Raw genomic sequence first — 22,115 nt, 5'->3', positions numbered from 1 at the left:
ACTGAGAGTAGGTTTTGACCCAGGAGGACTGGCTTCCATGAGTGTCTATATCTGTTCAATCTTAAACAAGATTCACACTATGGCTAGAGACAGACATTATACAGAAACTGGTTTATGTGATCAGAAACTAGTTTAAATCTGTAACAGAACAGACATTCAGTGCACATAAGCCAGTTTTAAAATGCCGTTTGAGATAAACCTGGTTGAATGTAGTATTAGACTTAACTGATTTGGCTCAAACTGGTTTATGCAATGTCTGTCCCAGGCCCCTTTCTGGTTTAACTTAAACCAGACTCCCCCAGCATCCCAGCTTGCTCTCTGGGTTGGGCTCTCTACTCCAGCCCAGCTGGGCTGGCCCTGCCCCTCTGTTCCCCAGCTGGAGCAGGGATAGGCAGGGTGGGAGTCTAGTCAGAGAAGGGTTTCATTCCCCAATCTCTGTGCCACCGGCAGGGACCAGAAGAGGGCACACTGGCTCCTGAGGCAGAAGGGGGCAGGGAGGAGGGTTAGTCTCCCCACTACCCTCACTGGCAGCCAGGTCTGCCTGCTGTTCCCGCCGCACTTGCTCCCTGCGGTGGAAGGGGGCTTATTCCACTGGATGCTGCCCTGAGCACAGACTGAGCTGTGGTGCCCTGGGGGCAGAGTGGGGAATAACTCCACTCCCTGCCTCGCCCCAGAGGCCCTGCTGCTGGCATCTGACCCAGCCCCCACCCAGCCGCTGGAGTGGCAAGTGGGGAGCGATGGTGATGGGCAGCAGCCCCTGTCATACTTTCCCCAAGTATGAGCCCCTTCTTGGTGAGGCGCCACACTGCAATCAAGGGAAACTGCTGTAGAGTGTAGTAGTGCTGGGGAGGCTTGGAGGGCTCTGGCCCACTCCAGCTGCTGGTGCTGCTGCACGCGGCCCGCCACAGCTCTGCCAGCCCCGCAGTGCAGTGCCCCTGCCAGGAAGGGGCTTGTGCTCCCTGACATTATAACAGGGCCTGCTGTCCCCATCAAAGGCCCTGCCCCCTCCTGGTGCAGCAGTGGGGCGTGGGCACAGCCAGACTCTGGCAGGCAGGGCTCCTTGCCTGGGGGGTGGGGCAGGGATGGGGGTTATGCCCCCTCCCTCTGCTATCTGGTGGAGGGGACAGCAGGGGGCTTATTTCACTGCAGGAAGCAAGCGCAGTGGTGATGGCGGGCAAACACAGCTGCCAGTGGGGGAAGAGGGGAGACTAACCCTCACAGCTTTAATAGATTTCATAGATTTTAGGGTCGGAAGGGCCCTATTAGATCACTGAGTCCGACCCCTGGCCCTGGGCAGGAAAGAGTGCTGGGGTCAGATGATCCCAGCCAGGTGTCTGTCCAATCTCCTCTTAAATACCTCCAAGGAAAGGGACAGCACCACCTCCCTTGGAAGCTTACTCCATATTTTGGCAACCCTCACTGTAAAGAATTTTTTCCTAATGTCCAATCTAAATTTGCTCTCCTTCAGTTTGTGGCTGTTGTTTCTATTTACCCTGATGGGCACCCTGATAGACATCATTTCCCCTATTTCCTGTTGTCCCCCCGATTGGTTTGTAGATGGCCACAAGATCACCTCTCAGCCTTCTCTTGCAGAAGCTGAAGAGATTCAGCTCCCTCAATTGGACCTTATAGGGTTTTTCCTGTAGGCCTTTAACCAGATGCGTGTGGCTCCTCTGAGCCCTTTCCAGGTTCTCCACATCCCTCTTGAAGTGCGGCACCCAAAACCGGACGCAGTACTCCAGCTGCGGCCTGACCAATGCCACATAGAGGGGAAGTATCACCTCCCGAGACCTGTTTGTGATGCACCTACTTATGCAAGAAAAAGTGTGGTAAGTTTTACTTATCACTTCATCACATTGGTGACTCATGTTCATTTTGGAGTCGACTATGGCCCCAAGATCCCTTTCTGCAGTTGTGCTACTTAGACTGGTACCTCCCAGGCTGTAGGAGTGGTGATGATTCTTCCTCCCTCGGTGCAACACATGCCATGTATCTTTGTTAAACTGCATCCTATTCTGTTCCACCCACTTCCCCAGCCTGCCCAAACCCACTCGGGTTTGCTCCCTGCCCTCTAGTTTGTTTACCTCATCCCATAGTTTGGTGTTGTCTGGAAACCTGGACACAGTGCTTTCTACTCCCTCATCCAAGTCACTAATGAAGATATTGAACAGTACCGGTCCCAGGGCAGAGCCTTGGGGGACTCCCCTGCCCACGTTTCTCCAGGTAGAAACTGACCCATCTACCACCACTCTCTGGCTGTGCCCCATAAGCCAATTTTCTACTCACTGGACTGTGTAATAATCTACATTGCAACTGTTGAGTTTATTTATAAGAATTGGGTACAACACTGTGTCAAAGGCCTTTTAAAAATCTAAGTAAATAACATCTACCTCTATTCCTTCATCCAAGCATTTTGTGACCCAGTTGTAAAAAGAAACCAGGTTAGTCGGGCAGGAGCTGCCTGCCATGAACCCATGCTGGTTGCCCCTTAGCATTATTTTACCCACTGGTCCCCCACAAATGTGATCCTTAACAATTTTCTCAAAGGTCTTGCCAAGGATAGAGGTGAGGCTAACTGGCCTATAGTTACCTGGCTCCTCCTTCCTCCCCTTCTTGAAAATAGGGACCATGCTGGCCCTTTTCCAGTCCTATGGGACCTGTCCTGAGCACCATGAGTACTTAAACAGTCATGCCAGTGGTTCCACTATGACTCCAGCTAATTCCCTAAGTACCCTAGCATGAAGATCATCAGGGCCTGTTGACTTAAATACATCCACCCCTTCCAAGTGCCCCTTTACTAGGTCAGCACTAACAGTTGGTGGGTTGTCCCTCTCTGCCTCAGGGGCCATGGAGCCCTGCTGCTGCAGCAGCAACAAGGGAGCGCCCAGCAAACCTGGCTTGGGTTCCTGCCAGTGGCATAGGAAGTGGGGAATTAAGCTCTTCTCTGGTCAGTTCAGCCTAGACTGGCCATGCCACCTAGCACACTTCCCTGCAGCCGAGGGCATGCTCTAGCACCCCCGGTGCCTGGCCTGAGCAACTGAAGGCAGGTGTTTGCAGTTCATCCGTCCAGAGAGACTGTTTGTCCTGTTACAAACTGGTTCAACCTAGGCAGGTTAGACTAACCTGCAAAGCTTGAATCAATTCAGGCTCCGGCTTTTTGAATGTCTGTTCCTAGCATATAAATATAAAATATATTTTGCATCTTCACCTTCTCTGTGATGGAAAGAGGTGATTTACACTCCTTGGCCATGTCCAGATGAATGAGCACATGCCTGTTGTGGCATCTCAAAGCAGGTTGAGACACTGCAGGAGGCATGCTAGGAATGAAAAAATGTTCCCTGCACTGAATATTTGCAGCATGGAATCTACATTTGATACCAGGAAATCCTAGTATCAAAAAAACCCCAAACATGCGGGCAAAAAAGGGTGCAGGGCATACTTTTGGAGCATGCCCTGAAGCAACCAGAGGCTGGGTCCTCCAGAGAGACGCTCTAGCACCTGGCCAGAACATCTCTGTGCCTGCTGTTTGCCTCTGCTGCTCCAGCATGCGGCCTTAGTGTGCTCAGTGGCGTACTGACAGGTGGTGGGGGCAGTAGGGGGCCATGGCCCCCAGGCACCAGCCCGGGGGGAGGGGGAGGGACAGAGGAGCTCTAGCTGGAGAGTCTCTTGCATTTGCTGTGTGACCCGCACGCCCGCCCTACGGGTTCTGGGCTTGTTCTGCCATTCCGGCTGGAAATTCCAGCCAACACACCTCCCCGCCATGGTCAGTGTGCCGTGCTGGTAATTCCCTCACGGACATGATGTGGGGTGGGAGGTGGGGCCCCGCACCCTGCTTGGATAGTCCGGGGTGGGGGTTGCAAATTGAGTCATTGGCCCCTGGGAGCTGGGGACACTCAGTACTCCACTGAGTGTGCTCAAAGGAATACAAGCAGGGCAAGGCTGCAGCAGTGGCTTAGACCCAGGCTCTGCCTCCCGTAAGTAGGGCCGTGGGGGTGGGTGGGACTGTGTGGATGGGAGGGATTGTGGGGGAGGGAAACTGCTCGAGGGGGTCCCCCCGCCCACCCCCTGCACGGTGCCAGCCCCCTGCCACAACAGCAGCAGCCACCCAGGCTGTCAGGGTGCTCATCCTGAATGTGTGGACATATCTCTTGACTGATTGCAGCAGCTCAAATAGCAGTGGCACATATTTGTGCCAGAGATTTGCCTGAACATGCACTTTGGTGTAGGGCAAATCAGACCACTTGAGGCAAAATGACCCTACCCAGCTCCTCCTGGATTGTCAGCCAGGAGGAGCTAGAAGCTGGGGCTAGCACCTGTGCCAAATCCAGCAGTATAAAAAGCTGCCCCAGGGTTCAACTCAAAGCTTCTTAGCCTCAGGAGTTTCTGAAGCCCAGAGAGTTGGTATCTGGGGACACTAGCCCCTTGTGCCAGCTGGGCTGCTGAAGCAGCCCTAACCTAGAGTGGCCCCTGCACCTTCTACCCACTGCAGCAGTCTGACCAGGGGGCTGCTTCCTGGCCATGATCTGCTGCCACCTGTGACAGCCTCCACCCCTTTGGACCCATGGCCCAATGGCTGTGAGCTTGCCAGGCCCAGACACAGACCGCATGGCCACCTGGGCTGTGGTATGGGCACAGTAGCAGAGCTACCTGCACCTCTGGGTCAGCTGCCAGTGGGCTGTGACTGCACAGTTGGCCATCAGGTGGCACTTCTGCCATGTCTTTTGTGTCCCCACTCTGCCATCTGGGCAGCTATCGCCCAGAAGATGTGCTCCTTGCAGTGGCCTGCTTCAAACTATTGAAGCATGTCCTCCTGGCCCCAAATGGCCAGGAGGTCAGCCACCTCATTTGCCCTCCAGCTGAGTCCCTGGTGCTGGCCCTGGGCAGGCTCCTCTGCCTGGGTCTCACCACTTGCATCACTAGCAGAGATCCTGGTGTTCCCTGTTTTAAAACTGCAAATTCTCTGCTGTCCCTGGGACGGCCTCAACTGGGGCTCAGGGACTGGGTTGGGCAAGCCCCTTCCCTTCCAATATGGCTTCCCCCTGTACAGGCAACTCTAGGGAGGCAGGGGCAGGGGCTCTAAGCTTGGCTGTGGTGGCCTCTCCTACCTGGAACACTCCCCTCTCCATGGGGAGTGTTTGGGGTGGGGGTTCTGGGTGGGTGTAGGGTTTGTGGGAGTGAGGTTTGTAGGGATGTGTGGGGCTTGTGTGGGGGTTTGAGGCGTGAGGTCTGGGGGATGGACTGTAGTGGGGGTTTGTGGGTGGGGAGTTTGGGGGTACGCTTTGGGGGTGTGGGTGGACTGTGTGGTGCAGCAGCAGCAGCAGCAGCCAGCAATGGGCCACCTGGGCACTCATGACCCACTTCTGGCAGAGCTTCCCCACCAGCTCGTGGTGCCACCTGAGACATGGGCTACACATGGTGCACAAAGCCACATGTGGCAGGACCAGGCCAGCTCTTACATGTGGTAGGATTGGGCCAGCTCCTGCTGCCACCCAGGGCTCCCAGCACCTCAGGCAAAAGCCGTGCACCATTGGAGCAGGCTAGATCCTGCCTGCATGTGCCCCACGTGCCTTTGGGCCAGGGTAGCTCCATGGAAGCAGGACCCGGCTTGGCTTGATGGTGCGCAGCTCCTGCTCACATTGCCAGGAGCCCCAGGTGACAGCAAGAGCTGACCTGGTTTTGTTTGAACATGCACACCAGTGGGCCAGGGCAATACTGTGCACCATGTGCAGGTCCCGGTTCTGAGGCACTGCCATACATTGCACATTCAGGTGTTTCCTGCACTGCTACCTTGCAGCACAGAGGGCTTTTTGACCCTGGGAGATCCTGGGTCAAAAAAACCCACACAGAAAAAAACCAGGGCAGCACACATGGCTGCAGCACACACCACCCAAAACCGGAGCCTGGCCTGCTGGAGCCATGCCTTGGTTGCTGGCCAGGCTCCCTGCTGCAGGAATGCTGCAGCTACAGCTTCCCCAGGAGCCTAAGTAAAGCTTCTGGGGCAAGCACAGTTGCTGGCTCCAGCCTCCCCTAGACCACCTGGGATAACCTGCTGCATGGCAGAGGGTGTATGGCACAGGTGTTCCTTGGGGACAAATAGCAGCAGCACAAGGTGCGCTGCCTCTTCTTGTCCCCTGGGACCCAAATGCCTACGCTCGTCTGAACACGGCCTCTGTTTTCATCTTGCAGAACAAGGGTACGGACGAATGAATGCATGACAGTGAATTATAAGAAGGTGAGGTTTTACCATGTGTAAACTGCTCTGCCATGACCATTCGTGTGCCCTCTGTTACCCTGCAGTAAGTGGATCACTGTGGCTGTCCTTTGCTGAGGGCTACTTCATGATATAGTTTAATTCCTATATGGCAGTATACGTTGCTTAGCTCTTTGGGATAGGGATTGTCTCTTTATTATATGTTTGTCCAGAACAAAGCATGAATGGGCACTGATCCATGGTACTGTTCACACCACGGTACAAATAATAAAAAACAGGAACACCAATAGGACCATCGTCCTTACTCCCTGTCCCATCAGACACTTAGCTATGTATTTGCTTTTTGCCTACACAGTCTGAAAGTCAGTGTAAATCTACTGGTTTACACTGGCATGACTTTCACTTACAGTGGTCTGCGTTCAGAACTGCCTCCAAAACCTTGTAATCAGTATTACCATATTTTGCTAATTGCAAATAATATTCTTTATATTACGCACTTTGACATACTCCATCAATACAAGATGTTATATTGTGTGCTGCAGTTCTAATGACAGTAGGATTAAATGTCTGCTATCACAGTGTTACACACTAGAATTTTTATTACTCAAAGTTATGCTTTAAAATTAAGTGATAATGCTGTGCTTCCTTTTTATGGATGTTTCTTCCGTGTTATAGTGAGCTACTTGTTATAAAAAAATTATACAATAGACTTGAATTTAGAGTGAGAATCAAAGTCAGCTGTTATTAAGAATACCCTTAATATGATGGAGAACCATATAGTGATAGTACTGTCTATGCACAGATTGATTTAGCATGATCTCATGTGATCTAATTTTCTCATCCAGGGTTAGTCTTGTGCTTTGTATTTCTAAAATTATTCTTGTAAGATGAAATTTTGTTGTAAATGGGGAAGTAAATGTGGCTTAAGGGAACCCTGCAAATGTTACATCTGCTTTTAGCAGAGATAATTTGCAAACTGATTTTGGAGAACAAAGACTATAATCTAGCCATATCTAGCAGTTGAAATTTCAGTATTCTTCGAAGGTGTGCAGTAGATTTTGATAAAATGGTATTTTTATAAGTCATTAAATAGGTTTTTAGGAACCTCACATTCACTTTCATTTGAACAATTATTAAAATATAAAACAAAATTGCATGATTCCTAAAACTGTATCTGAAGTTTTATAGTTGGCTATAAAGGGCTGTATTATTATAATACACTAAAGATGTTCAGACTATTAAAACTTTTAAAAAATGAATTGTAAACTCTTTTAGCACTGATGAAATAATTCTAAAGTATTATGCATGCCAATAATGTATATGTACCATATTTGGGTACAATGAAAAGCATGCTAATCACAAAAAAACATCATTTGCATTGTAATTCAAATATGCAAAGCAGACCAACTTGCTATCTTTCTCTGACAGAAGTTTCGTAACCCTGCCTTTTAATATGCAATTAAAAAAATGTCTCATCTCAGAACTGATAATTAAATACATGGGCCAGATTTTCAGAAGTGTTCTACATCATTAAAGGACTAAGCCTTTGCTGCTGTAAAGCTGTAAATAGGGTTGCTCTGTGGAATTCAGTGCAGCTCTGCAGATTTGCATCACCTGAGGATGCAGATATTGATATTATGCTGCTGTGCAAATGGTGTTGGCACACACTGATGCGCCCTGTATTTAAACATAGTAGCCATGTCCACACGAGCACGGATGGTTGGTTCCCCGAGGACAAGTAACAGTGGTGCACCTTGGAAAGTGCCCTATCACTACTGGTCTCCAGGGAATATCTTGCCCATGCATGCTTTGGCATGTGGCAAGTTCCCCCGGGTGGGGTAGGGGAGGTTCGGGCTAACACTGGATATCCAGGGGTCAAAAAAACCCACAGAAAAAAAGGTGGAGTAGTGCATGCATAAGCAGCGCTCCCTTGTAGCACGGAGAACATCTAAATGTGTGGCATGTGGTACTGCAGACACGCTGGCAGTGCCACATAATGCATGGCCCTGCTCATTGGGACACAGCCAGTAGGAGCGTCTGCACATGCAGGCATGTGCACTTGCAGCAGCTCAGATAGCAGCAGCAAAAATATGTGCCTCAGCACATGTGCCTGAACATATACTTTGGTGTGGGGCAAATTGTGCCACTCAGGGCAAACTGACCCTGTCCAGCTCCACTTGTTTCTTAAGCCAGGGGGAGCTAGAGGCTGAATTCAGCACCTATTGGGGTAGATGCTGGCCCCCGCAGTATCAAAAGCTACCTGGTGAGCAGCTCAGGGTTACTTGCCCTCGGGAGCTTTTGAGGCCCAGAGAGTTGGTATCTGGGGACACTAGCCCCTTGTGCCAGCTGGGCTGCTGAAGCAGCCCTAACCTAGAGTGGTCCCTGCACCTTCTACCTACTGCAGCAGTCTGACAGTGGGGGCTGCTGGCTGGCTGAGACTGGCTGCCACCTGTGACAGCATCCGCCTCCTTGGACCCACGGCCCCATAGCTGACCAAGATGGAGACTGCACAGCAGCCTGGGCTGTGGTATGGGCACTGCAGCAAAGCCACCTGCATCTCTGGGCCAGGTTCCAGTGGGTTACGGCTGCACAGTTTGCCTTCAGGCAGCACCATCATGACTTTGGTGTCCCCCCCGCTCTGCCACCTGGGCAGCTATCAGTCAGAAGAGGTGCTCCTTGTTGTGGCCCACTCTGAACCACTGAAGCATGTTCTCCTGTCCCCAAATGTCCAGGTCAGCCACCTCATCTGCCCTCTAGCTGGGTCCTTGGTGCTGACACTGGGCAGGCTCCTCTGCCCCGGTGCTAACACTTGCCTCAGTAGCAGAGATCCTGGTGTTCCTTGTTTAAAAATTGCAAATTCTCTGATAAAAAAAACATATTCTCTCATTAAAATATCCACAATCCCTGTTCTTCCACATTTTAAATGTAATGCCACTATATAGAGAGAGATCAGTTGGGCAATGTTTTATTGATATATTTACAATTTTAAAGCAGATTGGAAGCCTACCAGTGCCTCTATCATCACAGAATCATAGAAGTCGGATTGGAAGGGACCTTGTAGATCTTCAAGTCCGACCCCCTGCCTGGGCGGGAGAAAAACAACTGGGCTCAAATGATCCCAGCTAGGTAGGCATCAAGCCTCCTCTTAAACACCCCCAGGGTAGAAGCCAGCACCGCTTCCCTTGGAAAGGGAATCACAATTAAATACATTCTAAATATCTATACATTTTGGCATTTGCTTTTGTTTTTTTTAATCATAAAAAAATCAGAGCTGTTCCTGCTCCCTTCGCCCACTGGGATGTGGGGTGCTGAGCAGCACTGATATGCCAGTGCTCTGCCCCTGCCCTTGCTCCTCATCCCCACATTTCTGCCCCCCTGCACCAGTGCCCCTCACTCCTGACCTGCCTGCCTGCCCCCCACTAGCTCCCTCCCAGCAACGGCCCCATCCCAGCACCAGGGCATGGATCCAGCTGCAGCTGTCCTACCCACTGCTTTGTGGCTTTGAGCACTGCCAGCCCTTCCTGTTCTGCTCCCTGAGCTTCTGCCCAGGCCCCAGTGATCCCCATGCCATTCCTGGGAATCCCTCAACCGGGGTTCAGGGACTGGGCTGGGTAAACCCCTTCCCTTCCAGGCCGGTCTCCCCTGGTACAGGTTACTCTAGTGGGGGAAGCGTTCTCTAAGCTTAGCTCTGGCAGCCTCTTGTACCCGGAGTACTCCCCCATCCTGCTCTCTCTCAAACACACCCCTGCTACCTCCACCCCACCCTAGCCCACCCCCCAGGCTGTGGCTACATATCCCATCACCCATGTGGGCATGGGGCAGGGCTGCAGTGCAGCAGTTGCCTTTGCAGCCATGGCTTCTGCCAGGCAGGTCCTGTCCCATCCTGTCTGGTGGTTTGGGGTGGTGTGGAGTTTGTGGGCTGGGGATTTGTGGGGTAGTTTCGGGGTGTGGGGTTTGTGGGTGGATTGTGGGGGAGGGGAGGCGTACTTAGGAGGGATGGGTCCCCTGCCTGCACTGTGTACAGCCCTTCCGCAGCAGCAGCATCCATCTGGGCACTCCTGGCCTGCTTCTGGCAGAGACCCCCAGTGGTGCAGCACTGCCTCAGACCCAGGGGCTGTACATAGAGCACAGTGCAGGCCAGGCCAGCTCTTGCTGTCACCCGGGATGGCAGCACTGCACACAAGGGTTGCATGCTCCTGGGCTGGGCTGGGCTGGGCTCGGTCCAGCCTTCATGTGCTCTGCATGCCGTCAGGCTGGGCTGGCTCCATGGAGGCCTGGCCTGAGAGTGCACAACCCCTGCACAAGCTGGGTGACAGCAAGATCAGCCAAGGGCATGTGCTAGTGGACTAGGCCAGTGCCATGTGCAGCGCCAAGGTCTGGCAGGGTGCCAGAGCATCTCCCTGGAGGACCCAGCCTCTGGCTGCCTCAGGGCATGCTCCTGGGCATGCCGCTTTTTCCAGCATGTTCTCTTTTGATACTAGATTCTGTGATAGCTGGGGAGGGGCCAGACAGCACAGCCCAGGGCTGCAAAGCATCTGGGGGTGCTGGGAGACTAAAAGTTAACTTGAATTGGAAAAGAATCTGGGACAGAAGTTCCATAAACTGGTTTGACCTGAATCATTTAAGTCTGATACTACATCCAACCAGGTTTATCTTAAATTGGTTTCAGCCATTTTGAAAGCAGTTTATGTGCATTGAACTGCTGTTGCGTTACAGATTTGAACTGGTTTCAGGTCACTTGTACTGATTTATGTGTAACTTTCGTCCCTAGCCTGGGTATTTAGTTCCCACATAAAAACATCTAGCACTGTTACTGTGCCAACTCACTGCCCTTTGAAATAACATAAGAATACAGACCCACACACACATCTATATCAATACATAAATCCTCCGCAAGTGGATAAGTGTAACTGGTATTTATACACCAACCTCAGGAGGTCAAATTAACTCATTTTAACTGTACTGACTTCAACAGGGTTACGTGAAGTTGACCCTGGCTCATTTTGTGTGCTCCTAAAATTATCTGGAGTATTACTGAAGTGATGAATCCAACTGTGGTTGTGTTATTTAACTATAGGTCTAAACTATGTAACCTTACTTTTTGCGAAGCACTTTTTTGGACACTGACACATACACCGAATGATTCAATTGAGTACCAATGTACCTGCAAGAGAATCCATAGTGTTAAAAACATTTTGACCTGTTGTGGTCTTTCTAGATTCTCTGCAACAGAAAAACTGCTCTCGTATTTTTCTGTGGTCAAAAAACAAATGAAAACTAAGAGCTGGCATTTTCTGAGGGGTGCCTTGTGTCTGAAAAAGTTGCGAACCACTGTCTAAACTAGCACCATATAGTTCACAAAGAGGTGCAAGAACCACATACCACAGGCAAGTGTGACATTAAACTGAATGTTTTCCTTTTTTTATTATCTAACAGCATATAAATTCTGAAAGTTGACTCCTCTGCTTACACAGAGGTGAACCAGAAGTGGCTTCACTGGAGGTTAGTGGAGTAGGCGGTCGAGGAGAAGAGACAATCAGTCTCTGTTGGTAAAACACAGAATTCAGCTCAACACTGTCCAGATTAGAAGGATAAGATTAAAGATGAAATTTTAAATTCTCCCTGGCTGTCAGGCAGTAATCTGAAAATGTAAAGCACACAAGGCTTCCGTAAATAGGACAGAATTGCTGCTGAGCCAAATTAAAAGATGATACTTTTCAGAAGAAAAGCTGCCAATAGGTGTTCTGTAAATCATTTGTGCCAGCAGGCCGACCCCATTATGTCAGCTAATCCTGGAAATACAGGAGGTAAATTTAAATCTTCTAGTATGGAACAGTTAATCAATATTCTAAATGTTTTTCTTACCATTTATTCTGGCAGAGAAATGAGTGTCTTATATTCCTGTTAATCTTTTGCCACAGACAAAAACTTTCTGAGTAGTTATCATGTCTGGAAGAAGATACCCAAATCAGAGGGGTTTGTTTATATATTTTACAGAGGGACAGAAGTGTAATGTCATGTGAATGGATCCTGTCTCCCCTGTGTCTGTCCTCTGCAGAATGGCAAAGGAACAGCAAGATCAGAGGCATGGAAGGGAGCGGGGGTAAACAGTCACGGAGGCTAAGTACAGATAGTCAAAAAGCCTGAGGCTGAATCAATTCAAACTTTGTATGTTAGTCTAAACTGTGTAGATTGAACTAATAAGCAAGTGAACAGACATTCACTTTTGATTCCGGAAATGTAGCCACATGCCCGCAGTGGCCCAGGCCAGAAGCCAGAGGGCTCTAGGGCATATCTCCCTGCTCAGCTGGAGCAGGCAGCTTGGGCCAAGGCATGCCCGCCCACCCTGTGAGGGATGGGGGAGGTCATCGTTGAGGAGGTGCAAGGCATGCTTGGATGTTGGGGGACTGTGAGTGAACTTGAACCTGGAGGGGATCTGGGACAGAAGTTCAATAAACCAATTTAACCTAAGCCAGTTAAGCATGATGTTACATCTATCCAGGTTTATCTTAAACTGGTTTTTAGCCATTTTGAAAATGGTTTATGTGCACTGAACTACTGTTGTCTTACAGATCTGAACTGGTTTTTGATCACTTATACTGGTATATGCGTAATTTATGTCCCTAACCAGAGTGGCAAGTACTGCAGCACTAAGGAATAACGTTCACTTGGCCTTTGCACAGAGTACAGGCACAGTACCTGTATTAGTCCCTCAACAACCCAACATGTATGTATTCCCCCATGTTTCCTTTTGATGCTTGCCCTCTACCTATTTACTGATCAGTGAAGAAGTAACACTTGAAGTCAGTTGATCCTCAGGCCAATGCACGGCTGCTTTTAACCCTCTACTAATACACCTACACAGCACTTTATAGCAATAATTAGCACCACGTTAACGTCTAGCTTCTGTCTGCAAACACTGGGCAGAATCCTGTGTGATGCTTAGCATATCTGAAGCACCCAAAACTGTGAGTCAAGTATGTAGTTAAGCATTTTATTTGTAATATCTGGTCACTGCATCAAAGCCTTGTGATATTTGGTGTTTTTCTTTAAAGTTCAGTTTCTGGAATTATGTGAATATATGTGAGCATCTCACCTTTTTTTTATTAAAAATCTGCAGCCCTCATTGCTTAGGAGAAAAGAAAGCCTTACGTGTACTCAAAGAGCTCAGAAACCAAAAACCAAAATAAAAAGAATGATAAAAAATATATTTTGCTAAAAAAAAAGTCATGATTTTTACTCAAGCTCGTCTTATTTGAGTTCCTGACTCATCATTTCTAGATGCTCTGGGTGGCACATAATGAAGGATTCCCATCTGCTGCTCACTTTTCTGATGTGCTCTTGAGATGTAGAAACAAGTGTAGAAGAGTTTGGTAATTATATGCCCTCAGTCTGAAGGGTCTGAAAGTTTAAAGTCTTTCAGTGCTCAAAACCATCACACTTGCAATGGTATATGCCCCAATAGACTACTGCGTTCCTGAATGGTCCAGAAGTTGTCACACTAAAAGCTTGACACTATTTAACAGAGCACTGAGCCTCAAAACAGCCTGCACAACTTAAATACAGAAAGATATATTCCCTGTACTCCTAGGCATTAGACCAAGTGACATAAGAAAATGGACCCTAAGATCATTACTAGCAATAGAAGTAAGAGACTGTGACAGTCACTTGCTCCATTGACTGTTAACTGAAGACCTGAATGACTGTAGGCTACTTACACAGCGTTTTATGCCAACACCAAATGAGTCCCCCATTGGATAGGACCATGACAGAGACGTGTGGGTAAAACTGAACAGCCTGAGATCGGGATACAGATCTCAAAACAACACTTCACAAGATGAACACGTTGGACAGCCCCCTGTGTGAATGCGGCATCCAACAAACAGCACAGCACTTAATCAAAAGCTGCAATCTTTACAAATATGCAGATGGGACAGATGGAATCCACACATTAATGCACATATCAGACAGTGGCTCGTAGATTTGGAAATTGATATATGATGCCATACAAAAGAGTCTGAAGGCTCGTCATTTTACTTTGTTACATTTGCATCCATTGCCCAGACTTCTACAAGAGCACAAATAACCTTATCTTCCCTTCTGCATGCTCTACTAAGACTCTGAGGACCAAGTCCTTTCTACGGAATGGAAAAATGCTTGGCTGTTTAGTGGGTTACCTGAGGAACCTGGGCAAGATTTTCACAGGAAGTCTTTTGCCATAGCAATCTGTCTAACAAACACACTTCCTTTACAAAATGTCTGCTAACAAAATACCCATAAAAGCCACTGTTTATTCTTCTTGATATGGAGTACATATATCAATAATGTAGAGATAACATAAGGACTAAGGCAGTTAAAAAGTCCAAGGCTAAATTGATTCAATCTTCACAGGTTGGTCTAAGCTACATAGATTGAACCAAGAAGCAAATGAACAGACATTCACTTTTGATTCTGGAAATGCAGCCACATGCCTGCACCAGCCCAGGCCAGAAGCCAGGGGGTGCTAGAGCACACCTCTCTGCTTGGCTGAAGCAGACAGCTTGGGCCAAGGCTAGCCTGCCCACCCAGCAAGAGGGCTGTTGCAAGAGAAGTGCAAAGCATCCTTGAGTTAACTTGAATCTGGGGATTTGGGACACAAGTTCAATAAACCTCTTTAACCTAAAACAGTTAAGTCTGATACTACATCCATCCAGGTTTATTTTAAACTGGTTTTGGTCATTTTAAAAGCAGTTTATATACACTGAACTTCTGTTGTGTTACAGATTTGAACCACTTATGCTGGTTTCGGTATAATTTCTGTCCCTAGCAGGGGTGCTTTAACTAAGCTTGTCGAACAGAGTGGAAGAATCATTTCCCTTGATTTTGACATTCCTATTAACACAACCCAGTGTGCCTTTGGTCTTCTTTGCAGGGTATACTGTTGGCTCATATTCATCTTATGATCCAAGATAACTTCTAGGGCCCACTCTGCAGTACTGCAGTTTAGCCAGTTATTCCCCAGTCTTTATCTGTACATGGACTTTGCACTTGTCCTTACTGAATTTCATGGGATTGCTTGAGGACCATTATTCCAGTCTATCAAAGTCATTCTGGATCACAGCTCTGCCCTCCAGAGTGTCTGCAACTTCACTTCACTTAACTTGGTGTCATGCACAGATGTCCTAAGAGTGCACTCAGTTATTTCATCCAAATCATTAATGGTGATTATGAACAATACCAGAGCAAGGACCAACTGCTAGTGAGCCCAACTTGATACCTCATCCCAGGTAGACATCAGACCACTGATGACTACTTGTTGAGCCCGCCAATCCAACCACTTGTGTATCTAGTACTTCCAGTACTTTTATCTAGTCTCTATCTCCTTAGCTTCTTAAGGATAATGTTGTGAGAAACAATGCCAAAAAACTTTCTAAAATCAAAGTATAATCTCACATCCATGGCTCTATCCCTATTCACAGAGCATGCCACCTTATCATACAAGGAAATCAGGTTGGTTAGGCATGACTTGCTCATGGTGAATCCATGCTGGCTGTTCCTGATCACCTTGTTCTCCTTCTGGTCACTTCACAATAGACTCCTTGAGGACCTGCTCTATGATCTTTCCAGGTATCAAGGCCATGTCTTCTCCTCTTTGTGTTTTCTATAGATGTTCTACAGACTGATCCTTTGAAATAATGTTAACCCTTTCCAGGTGCTAAGTACCCTAAAAATGCACTTGAATTTAATATATTTTATAGAAGTGTTGCCACTGGGTGCTTTTGGTCATTCCTAGATGCAGGATAGATAGGCATTTTATGGCATACTGTTGAAGGCAAGGATCTGCCTGATAAGGACTTAGCTCATCTGGATACAGAATAGTACATATACAAGGAAACAATTCCTTAGAAGACCTAAAGCAAAAACATATACTAGAAGTCAACGCTTCAATATTTTGGCAAACCAATTTATATTAATCAAACACTTCTTCAGCATCCCAGGTCTTACTGTATTAAACATTTCCACTCGCTAGGATATACATATATCATAGTCATAAGTAATTGCATCTGAATGATCATTTTTCAGAAACTTTTCTCAAATATGTAATCGTTTTGTTGTATTGCTAATATTGCTATTAATTCTGCCTTTCATAATGTTTATACTATATTCCATTTTTAAAGAGCCTTATCTCAAATACCAAGTCTTTAACAAAACCTTTTAGACTGCTCTCAGTAGCATTAGCAATTGTTTTGAAACTATTACGAAGGAACACTTTTCATGGGAGATGAGCCTATGAACAATGAAGCTTCTCCATACATACAATGTCTGGCTGCCTGGTCCCTCTAATATTTTAATTAAAGTTTAGCTTTAAGTCTCATTTTCAAAGTGGCACCGTATTATCCAAAAATGTATGTTTAATAAAAACAAGGTAAGGTATTTTGACTTGGTTTAATTTTTGAAGGATTTTTTTAGAAAACGTATGAAAATGTAATCGTTGTTATTTTGTTTCAGGTATAAAACACAAAAGGAGCTTCTGCTGATAAAACACTGCAGCTAACAAGTCAACAGATGTTTCGTTCTGGTAAACCTGTATGTGGATGCATCTACATGATCCACATACACAGAAGGTCAGTTGAGGTTGACTGTTTTCCAAAGACATCGATACCTTCATATCATTCCTAGTACATCAATGGGCCTTTTATACGGAGAGGACGGCTTCAGACAGTGTTGATGAACTGACCTGGTATGTGACTTTTAAAATGATGGAGGACTGCCTCAGTGCAACTTATTAACTATAATATCAAGTGCATTAATAATTTTCCATCAACTTCGTTCTCTAAATGCATTCCTAGCTTTTTAAAGGTGAATATTTTTCAGCATGAATATTTTTTCAAATCAAATAGCTAATGCCTATGGAAATACATTTCTTGTTAACTGTCATCTTCTCATCAATAACTTACAGAGCTTAACTAATAATAAAAATACAGATATGCAAAATGAGAATAAAAAGAAGCAACGCAGAATCCCAACGTCAGTCACCATTAACCCTAATACATATTCTGATTTAACACCACCACTGAAGTATATATATTTATACAAAATTTGTCAACCTGATACCAAGTAAAACAGACCAATTAAAAGGGCATCAATGTGAGGGAACAGTGTAGGAAAAATGAGGAATCAGGAATAATTATGGAGAAAATCTTGACATATCTGCATTGTGCAAGTGAAATACATATGGATATTTATATACTTTCTAACAAGAAGCACACAGAATTAAATATTTAGTATGTAAGAACATTGTGGATGCTCTTTCATAAGGAAACAATAAATGTTAAAGAATATGGGAGTCAAGTGTAAAACTGTCTTTACATTAGATTGTACCTGTAATAAAAAAACTGAAAGTCTTTAATTTTTGTCCCACTGTGAAGACAGAACTAGAAATGGGCCAACCGGATCTGACTCCGAGCTAATCTGGTATCTTCAAACAGGAGATCATTCTAGCACTGGATTGCTGAAATTGTCTGGCGTAGAGATATTTTGCGTTTTTCTTTTACCTCACATTCTTCCTTGCCCATATTCTACAGTTTTGTCTTGTCCAAAACTCTGGTAGCTGCATGTACAGCCTTGAGCAAGTGATTACTCTCTTTAAAATCCAGAATCAATCCCATAAAATACCTGGTTAACTCGATAAGCATTGGGACCACAGTTACTAGCCAGGACACTGGGACCAATTCAAAGGGGGCATCTGTGCTGAAGTCATTTAAATTTTTGTCCAGCCCCTTCAGCATGTAACTTGCACCAAATGCATCTCTTACATTTACACCCCCTCAGTCCAAATACTGAATTTACTCAACTAGAAGACAACCCTATATAAGATGACCCCCCCAAATATTAGATTCTATATATGAAAAATGTATACATTTGTTATAATTTTCCAAGTATAGACTCTAATTATTGGAGGTTTGCCTTGCTTTTGTCCCTCACCCACCGCTACAAGAGTGGAGGTGAGGTGGCCCCCTTGTCTTCTGTTTCCCCAACTTATTTCCCTGAAGCCCCTTCTGTTCCCCTTACTGTCAAACCCTGCTCTACCTGAGCACATGGAAGTGATGGGCAAATTTGAAAACAGGGATGGACGAATTTTTAACACAGGCACTTCCACAAACATACTTTTAAGCAGTACTTTTCTATCTACTTATATAAACTATGTATAATGTTAGTCCAAAGCCAAAACGCTCATGATTTACCATATAGTTCATTGGACTGGGCCCCAGTCCAATAGTCAACAGCATTTCAAGCTATGGTGACCCCACAGCTCAGCAGTATGTGTGTGTACTTTGGATACAACCCACACCCCTCATAACGGATTCATGTGCTAATTAGCACCCTGCTCATGGCTGGAACTGCTGTTCTTCTCACGAGTCTTGAATTCCTTCAAAAAACTATATGCAGATGAGGCGCAGGGCAACCCAGTGCAGTTCCACCTTATGGAGGGTGGGGCCACACTAATCATATGTGACAGGCTGAGCAAGGGGGCAACAGAGGGATTCTGGGTGAGCTGTTTAGGACCCCATTTGGTGATGTTTACCAGACATTTAAGGGTGGTGAAGAACCAGGAATGATTTGAAATGGGAAAAATGGTGCAACTCAGCTGTGGGAATGACAAAGAAATAAAAATATCTTCAGTGTACTGGCTCTGATTTGAAACAGAGCTGGCAGTGAGCAGGACTGAGTGCAATGGGTAATACCATATATCTTATTCAAATGGGCTGCACTAACCTATGCTTGTTGTAGGTTCCCATCAGTATGTTTACCCTAAATTGACCATTTGTTTGATATGCATTAGGGCTGTGAGAAGCTTTGGTCCCTGAATTGATTCGGCAGAGATCTGGCTCGATTAGATGGCTGAATCTCTGAATCCGAATCGAATCAGAGGACCCTTTAATCTTTCTGAATTGAATTGGAACCCTCCAAATCGATTCACAGAGATTCGGAAAGATTTGGTGATTCAGACATAGACACAGCTTTAAATGTTTTTTTATACATACCTCTAGGTAGCAGGTGGCTCACGAATGCTGCAACGCTGGGGCACATGGAGTGTCCCACAAAAGGGTGTGGGGCTCCCCAGTGCGGTTGGCAGCAGACCCGGAAGTGGACCAGAAGCACTTGCGGTAGGTAGGATGCTCTATCCACCCCAGCATCATAGAATCAATGAGTCAGAAGGGACCAAGACACAGCATTCACAAACGGTGCCTGGTACCTCAAGGTATGTAGAAAAAACATTTAAAGCTGTGTCTATATCTGAATTGCTGATTCTCTGAATCAGCATTGAATCTTGAGATTCAGACAAATCTAACTGGGACAGTGATCCAAATCAACGAATTGAATCACTGTCCCCAGTTCTGGCTGAATCTGAATCGAACGTGGCCCACACTCCTAATAGTCTTGCTCAGTGTTGGCTGCATTTTGATTTCAGTTACTGAGGACGTGCCATTTTTGCCAACAGTTTAACAACAGATAGTGAATTTAATGAGGTTTCCTTTTATGCAATTGGAAGATGAAGAACTTTTTCCCCCCATACAGATTGGGGAAAAAACCCATATAATTTATTCAAGCAAATATGGTATAAATTGGTGTAACTAATGAGATGAAGGGACTGGAAGAGGGTGCACCTTAAGCCAGTTCAGTCACCTTTGTACCTAGCCCATCAAATATATTATCTTTCTCTGGCTTACACTGACAGGGTAGCAGAAATGCTAAGACCATAGCCAAAATTGTAGTAACGCCCTGTTCCTGAATCAGTGAACCAATGCAATCTCTTATTTATTCATGTTCCTTATTTGATACCAGAGTATGTGATGTATTATAATATATAGTATAATGAACTCCAACATCAGAATGAAAAGAGCAAAATCCAGCTATATACAAGACTATATGGATATCTGCACATGCAGCAACAGCTGACAGACTGCTGATCGATATCATTTTGTACTTTTGTGTTGCTTTCTAACCGCAGCCGTTACAAGTTTCTCTTACCTGCAGATTTGCACATGCTGGCAAATCATTGTGGGTGGGTATTTCGTTGTTGGTGGTCTCTGAACCCACAGTCCTGTGTTTGAAGGCTGTTGTAGTTGTCGCTGCAGTGGTCTGTACCGGTAGGATGGGCTGCCACACGTTTACATCCGTACCATTACCAAAGGCCTGAATTGCGTTTTCTGTAGAACACGATTATAGGGAAAATACGGCATAAAAAACAAATACCACAGACAACAAAACTGACATTTCTGACCTGCTGCTATTGAACAGAAATAGCTTTGGTATTGTTCTTTCACATAAAAAAAACCCTGTCCTTCTGCGTAGAAACTCAAACTTTTGTTTTGATAAGCCTACTTTAATTAACTTTGAATGCATGTCAGAAATATGAATTCTGGGGTCACAGATTTGTCTCTCACTGTATTCCAACTGAGGTTTTCAGCCATGCTTGAGAGAAGCTCTAAACCTTAGATCTAATGTAAGCAAATTAGCATACCATGCAAGTGCCTCTAAACTTGATTTGTGAGATTTAAGATTTAGCCTGAATGCCATGTCCTGCTTCTGATAGGTTTTGCAACAAGCCAGTTTGCCTGTAAACAGCTGGCAAAATACTAATTTATTTCTACACCTTGTTTCGTTAAAACAAGTATACCCATAAATACAAAATGGCTTAACTAAGATGATCCTTTCCTTCCAGTTTCCAAACAACATCTGCATAATTAGGTGAGAGAAGCATGCTTAAGCTAAAAGTTTAGAATATAAAAGTTAAAAAGCTTATCACAGTTTCATGGGATTAAAGAGTGTGTTTATGGCAAGAGTAAATTGGTTGCCTTTTTAATATAAATGAATAGAAAAACAGTTTTTAATCAGGTCTTTGGGGACTCAAAACGGATTTAGGGATTTCTTATTTCAAATTCATTGTATAAGAATTCAAACAATTTCACTTGGGATTTATATGTGAAAGTTATTAATATTAGCCTTCACTGCCATCCATCTCCTTATAAAATCATTTCCATTTAACTCTGATCTTAGAAAGACATGCTTTATTCTAATATTTGCTCTAAGAGTGACAACAAATACCGCAAAAGATTTATATAAAAGCACCAAAATGGGTTTGATTGACAGGGGGCAAGTGAGGATTGTCTGAAATAATTTTCCTGTCCTGTGATCATTCTTAAATAAGGTAACGTGAAGCACGATACTTTCTATACCATAAATGCACACAAGTGACCAAACAATGACCTAAGCTCAAGGCTTTCTGACTGGCAGACTACAGGCTGCACAAGGTCCATTTGGGATTAATATGTAGTTGCCAGGCTCCTACCAGGCCACTGCTCCCCTTAAAGCGCTGGCTGCTGCTGTATCTGGGGTCTCTAGCTTCCCCCCTAGCTTTTGCCTCCTGCTCCCACCCCAGAAAGTGGGGTGGGGTGGCCCACAGTGCCAAGGGAGCCTGCAGTGCAGTACAGCAAGGGGGCTGAGGTGGGAGCTGCTTGCTCATGTGGTACAGTACAGGGGAGATCAGCCCTGGGGCCTGTGATTTGTATTATTGTGACTCTGAAGGCATGCAGCCCCTGCTGGCGCAGTCTGCAGCCACTTAGAACAGTGGTCCTCAACCTTTTTCCCGGCAGGCCAGATGGGCAGTGCTTGGTCCATCTCGGGGCCAGATCCGGTGAGAGGTCCCAATCTAGCACCTGGGACAGACATGGTGGTGCCCCATCTGGCAGCATGGGGTAAGTGGGGGGTGGCCTGACCCTCATCCGGCCACATGGGGGAAGGGAGATTGACCTGGCCACATAAGGAAGGGAAAGGGGGATGACACAGCCATGATCCACCCATGCAGAGGAAAGGAGGCCAGACCCAGCCCTGTTGGAGAAGTGGGCATGACCTGGCCCTG

At 46.2% G+C, this 22,115-nt stretch overlaps 2 protein-coding genes across 2 annotated transcripts in view; one reads left to right on the top strand and one right to left on the bottom strand.

Moving 5' to 3' along the window:
• The window catches only part of ATRNL1 (attractin like 1), a 1,104,086-nt gene extending 1,087,197 nt beyond the window's left edge, over positions 1-16,889 (top strand). The window contains exon 29 of the mRNA XM_090056522.1: positions 16,700-16,889. Coding sequence (XP_089912648.1) covers positions 16,700-16,728 — 29 coding nt within the window. The 3' untranslated portion in view covers positions 16,729-16,889. The remainder of the gene's footprint in view (positions 1-16,699) is intronic.
• The window catches only part of GFRA1 (GDNF family receptor alpha 1), a 217,417-nt gene that overhangs the window by 27,345 nt on the left and 167,957 nt on the right, over positions 1-22,115 (bottom strand). The window contains exon 7 of the mRNA XM_090056526.1: positions 20,225-20,403. Coding sequence (XP_089912652.1) covers positions 20,225-20,403 — 179 coding nt within the window. The remainder of the gene's footprint in view (positions 1-20,224; positions 20,404-22,115) is intronic.

This window comes from Crocodylus siamensis, chromosome 7 (assembly GCF_052110815.1).
Source record: "Crocodylus siamensis isolate JL-2025a chromosome 7, ASM5211081v1, whole genome shotgun sequence".
NCBI lineage: Eukaryota > Metazoa > Chordata > Crocodylia > Crocodylidae > Crocodylus > Crocodylus siamensis.
Note: the sequence above shows the minus strand (reverse complement) of the source record. Positions and strands in the feature narration are given on the sequence as shown.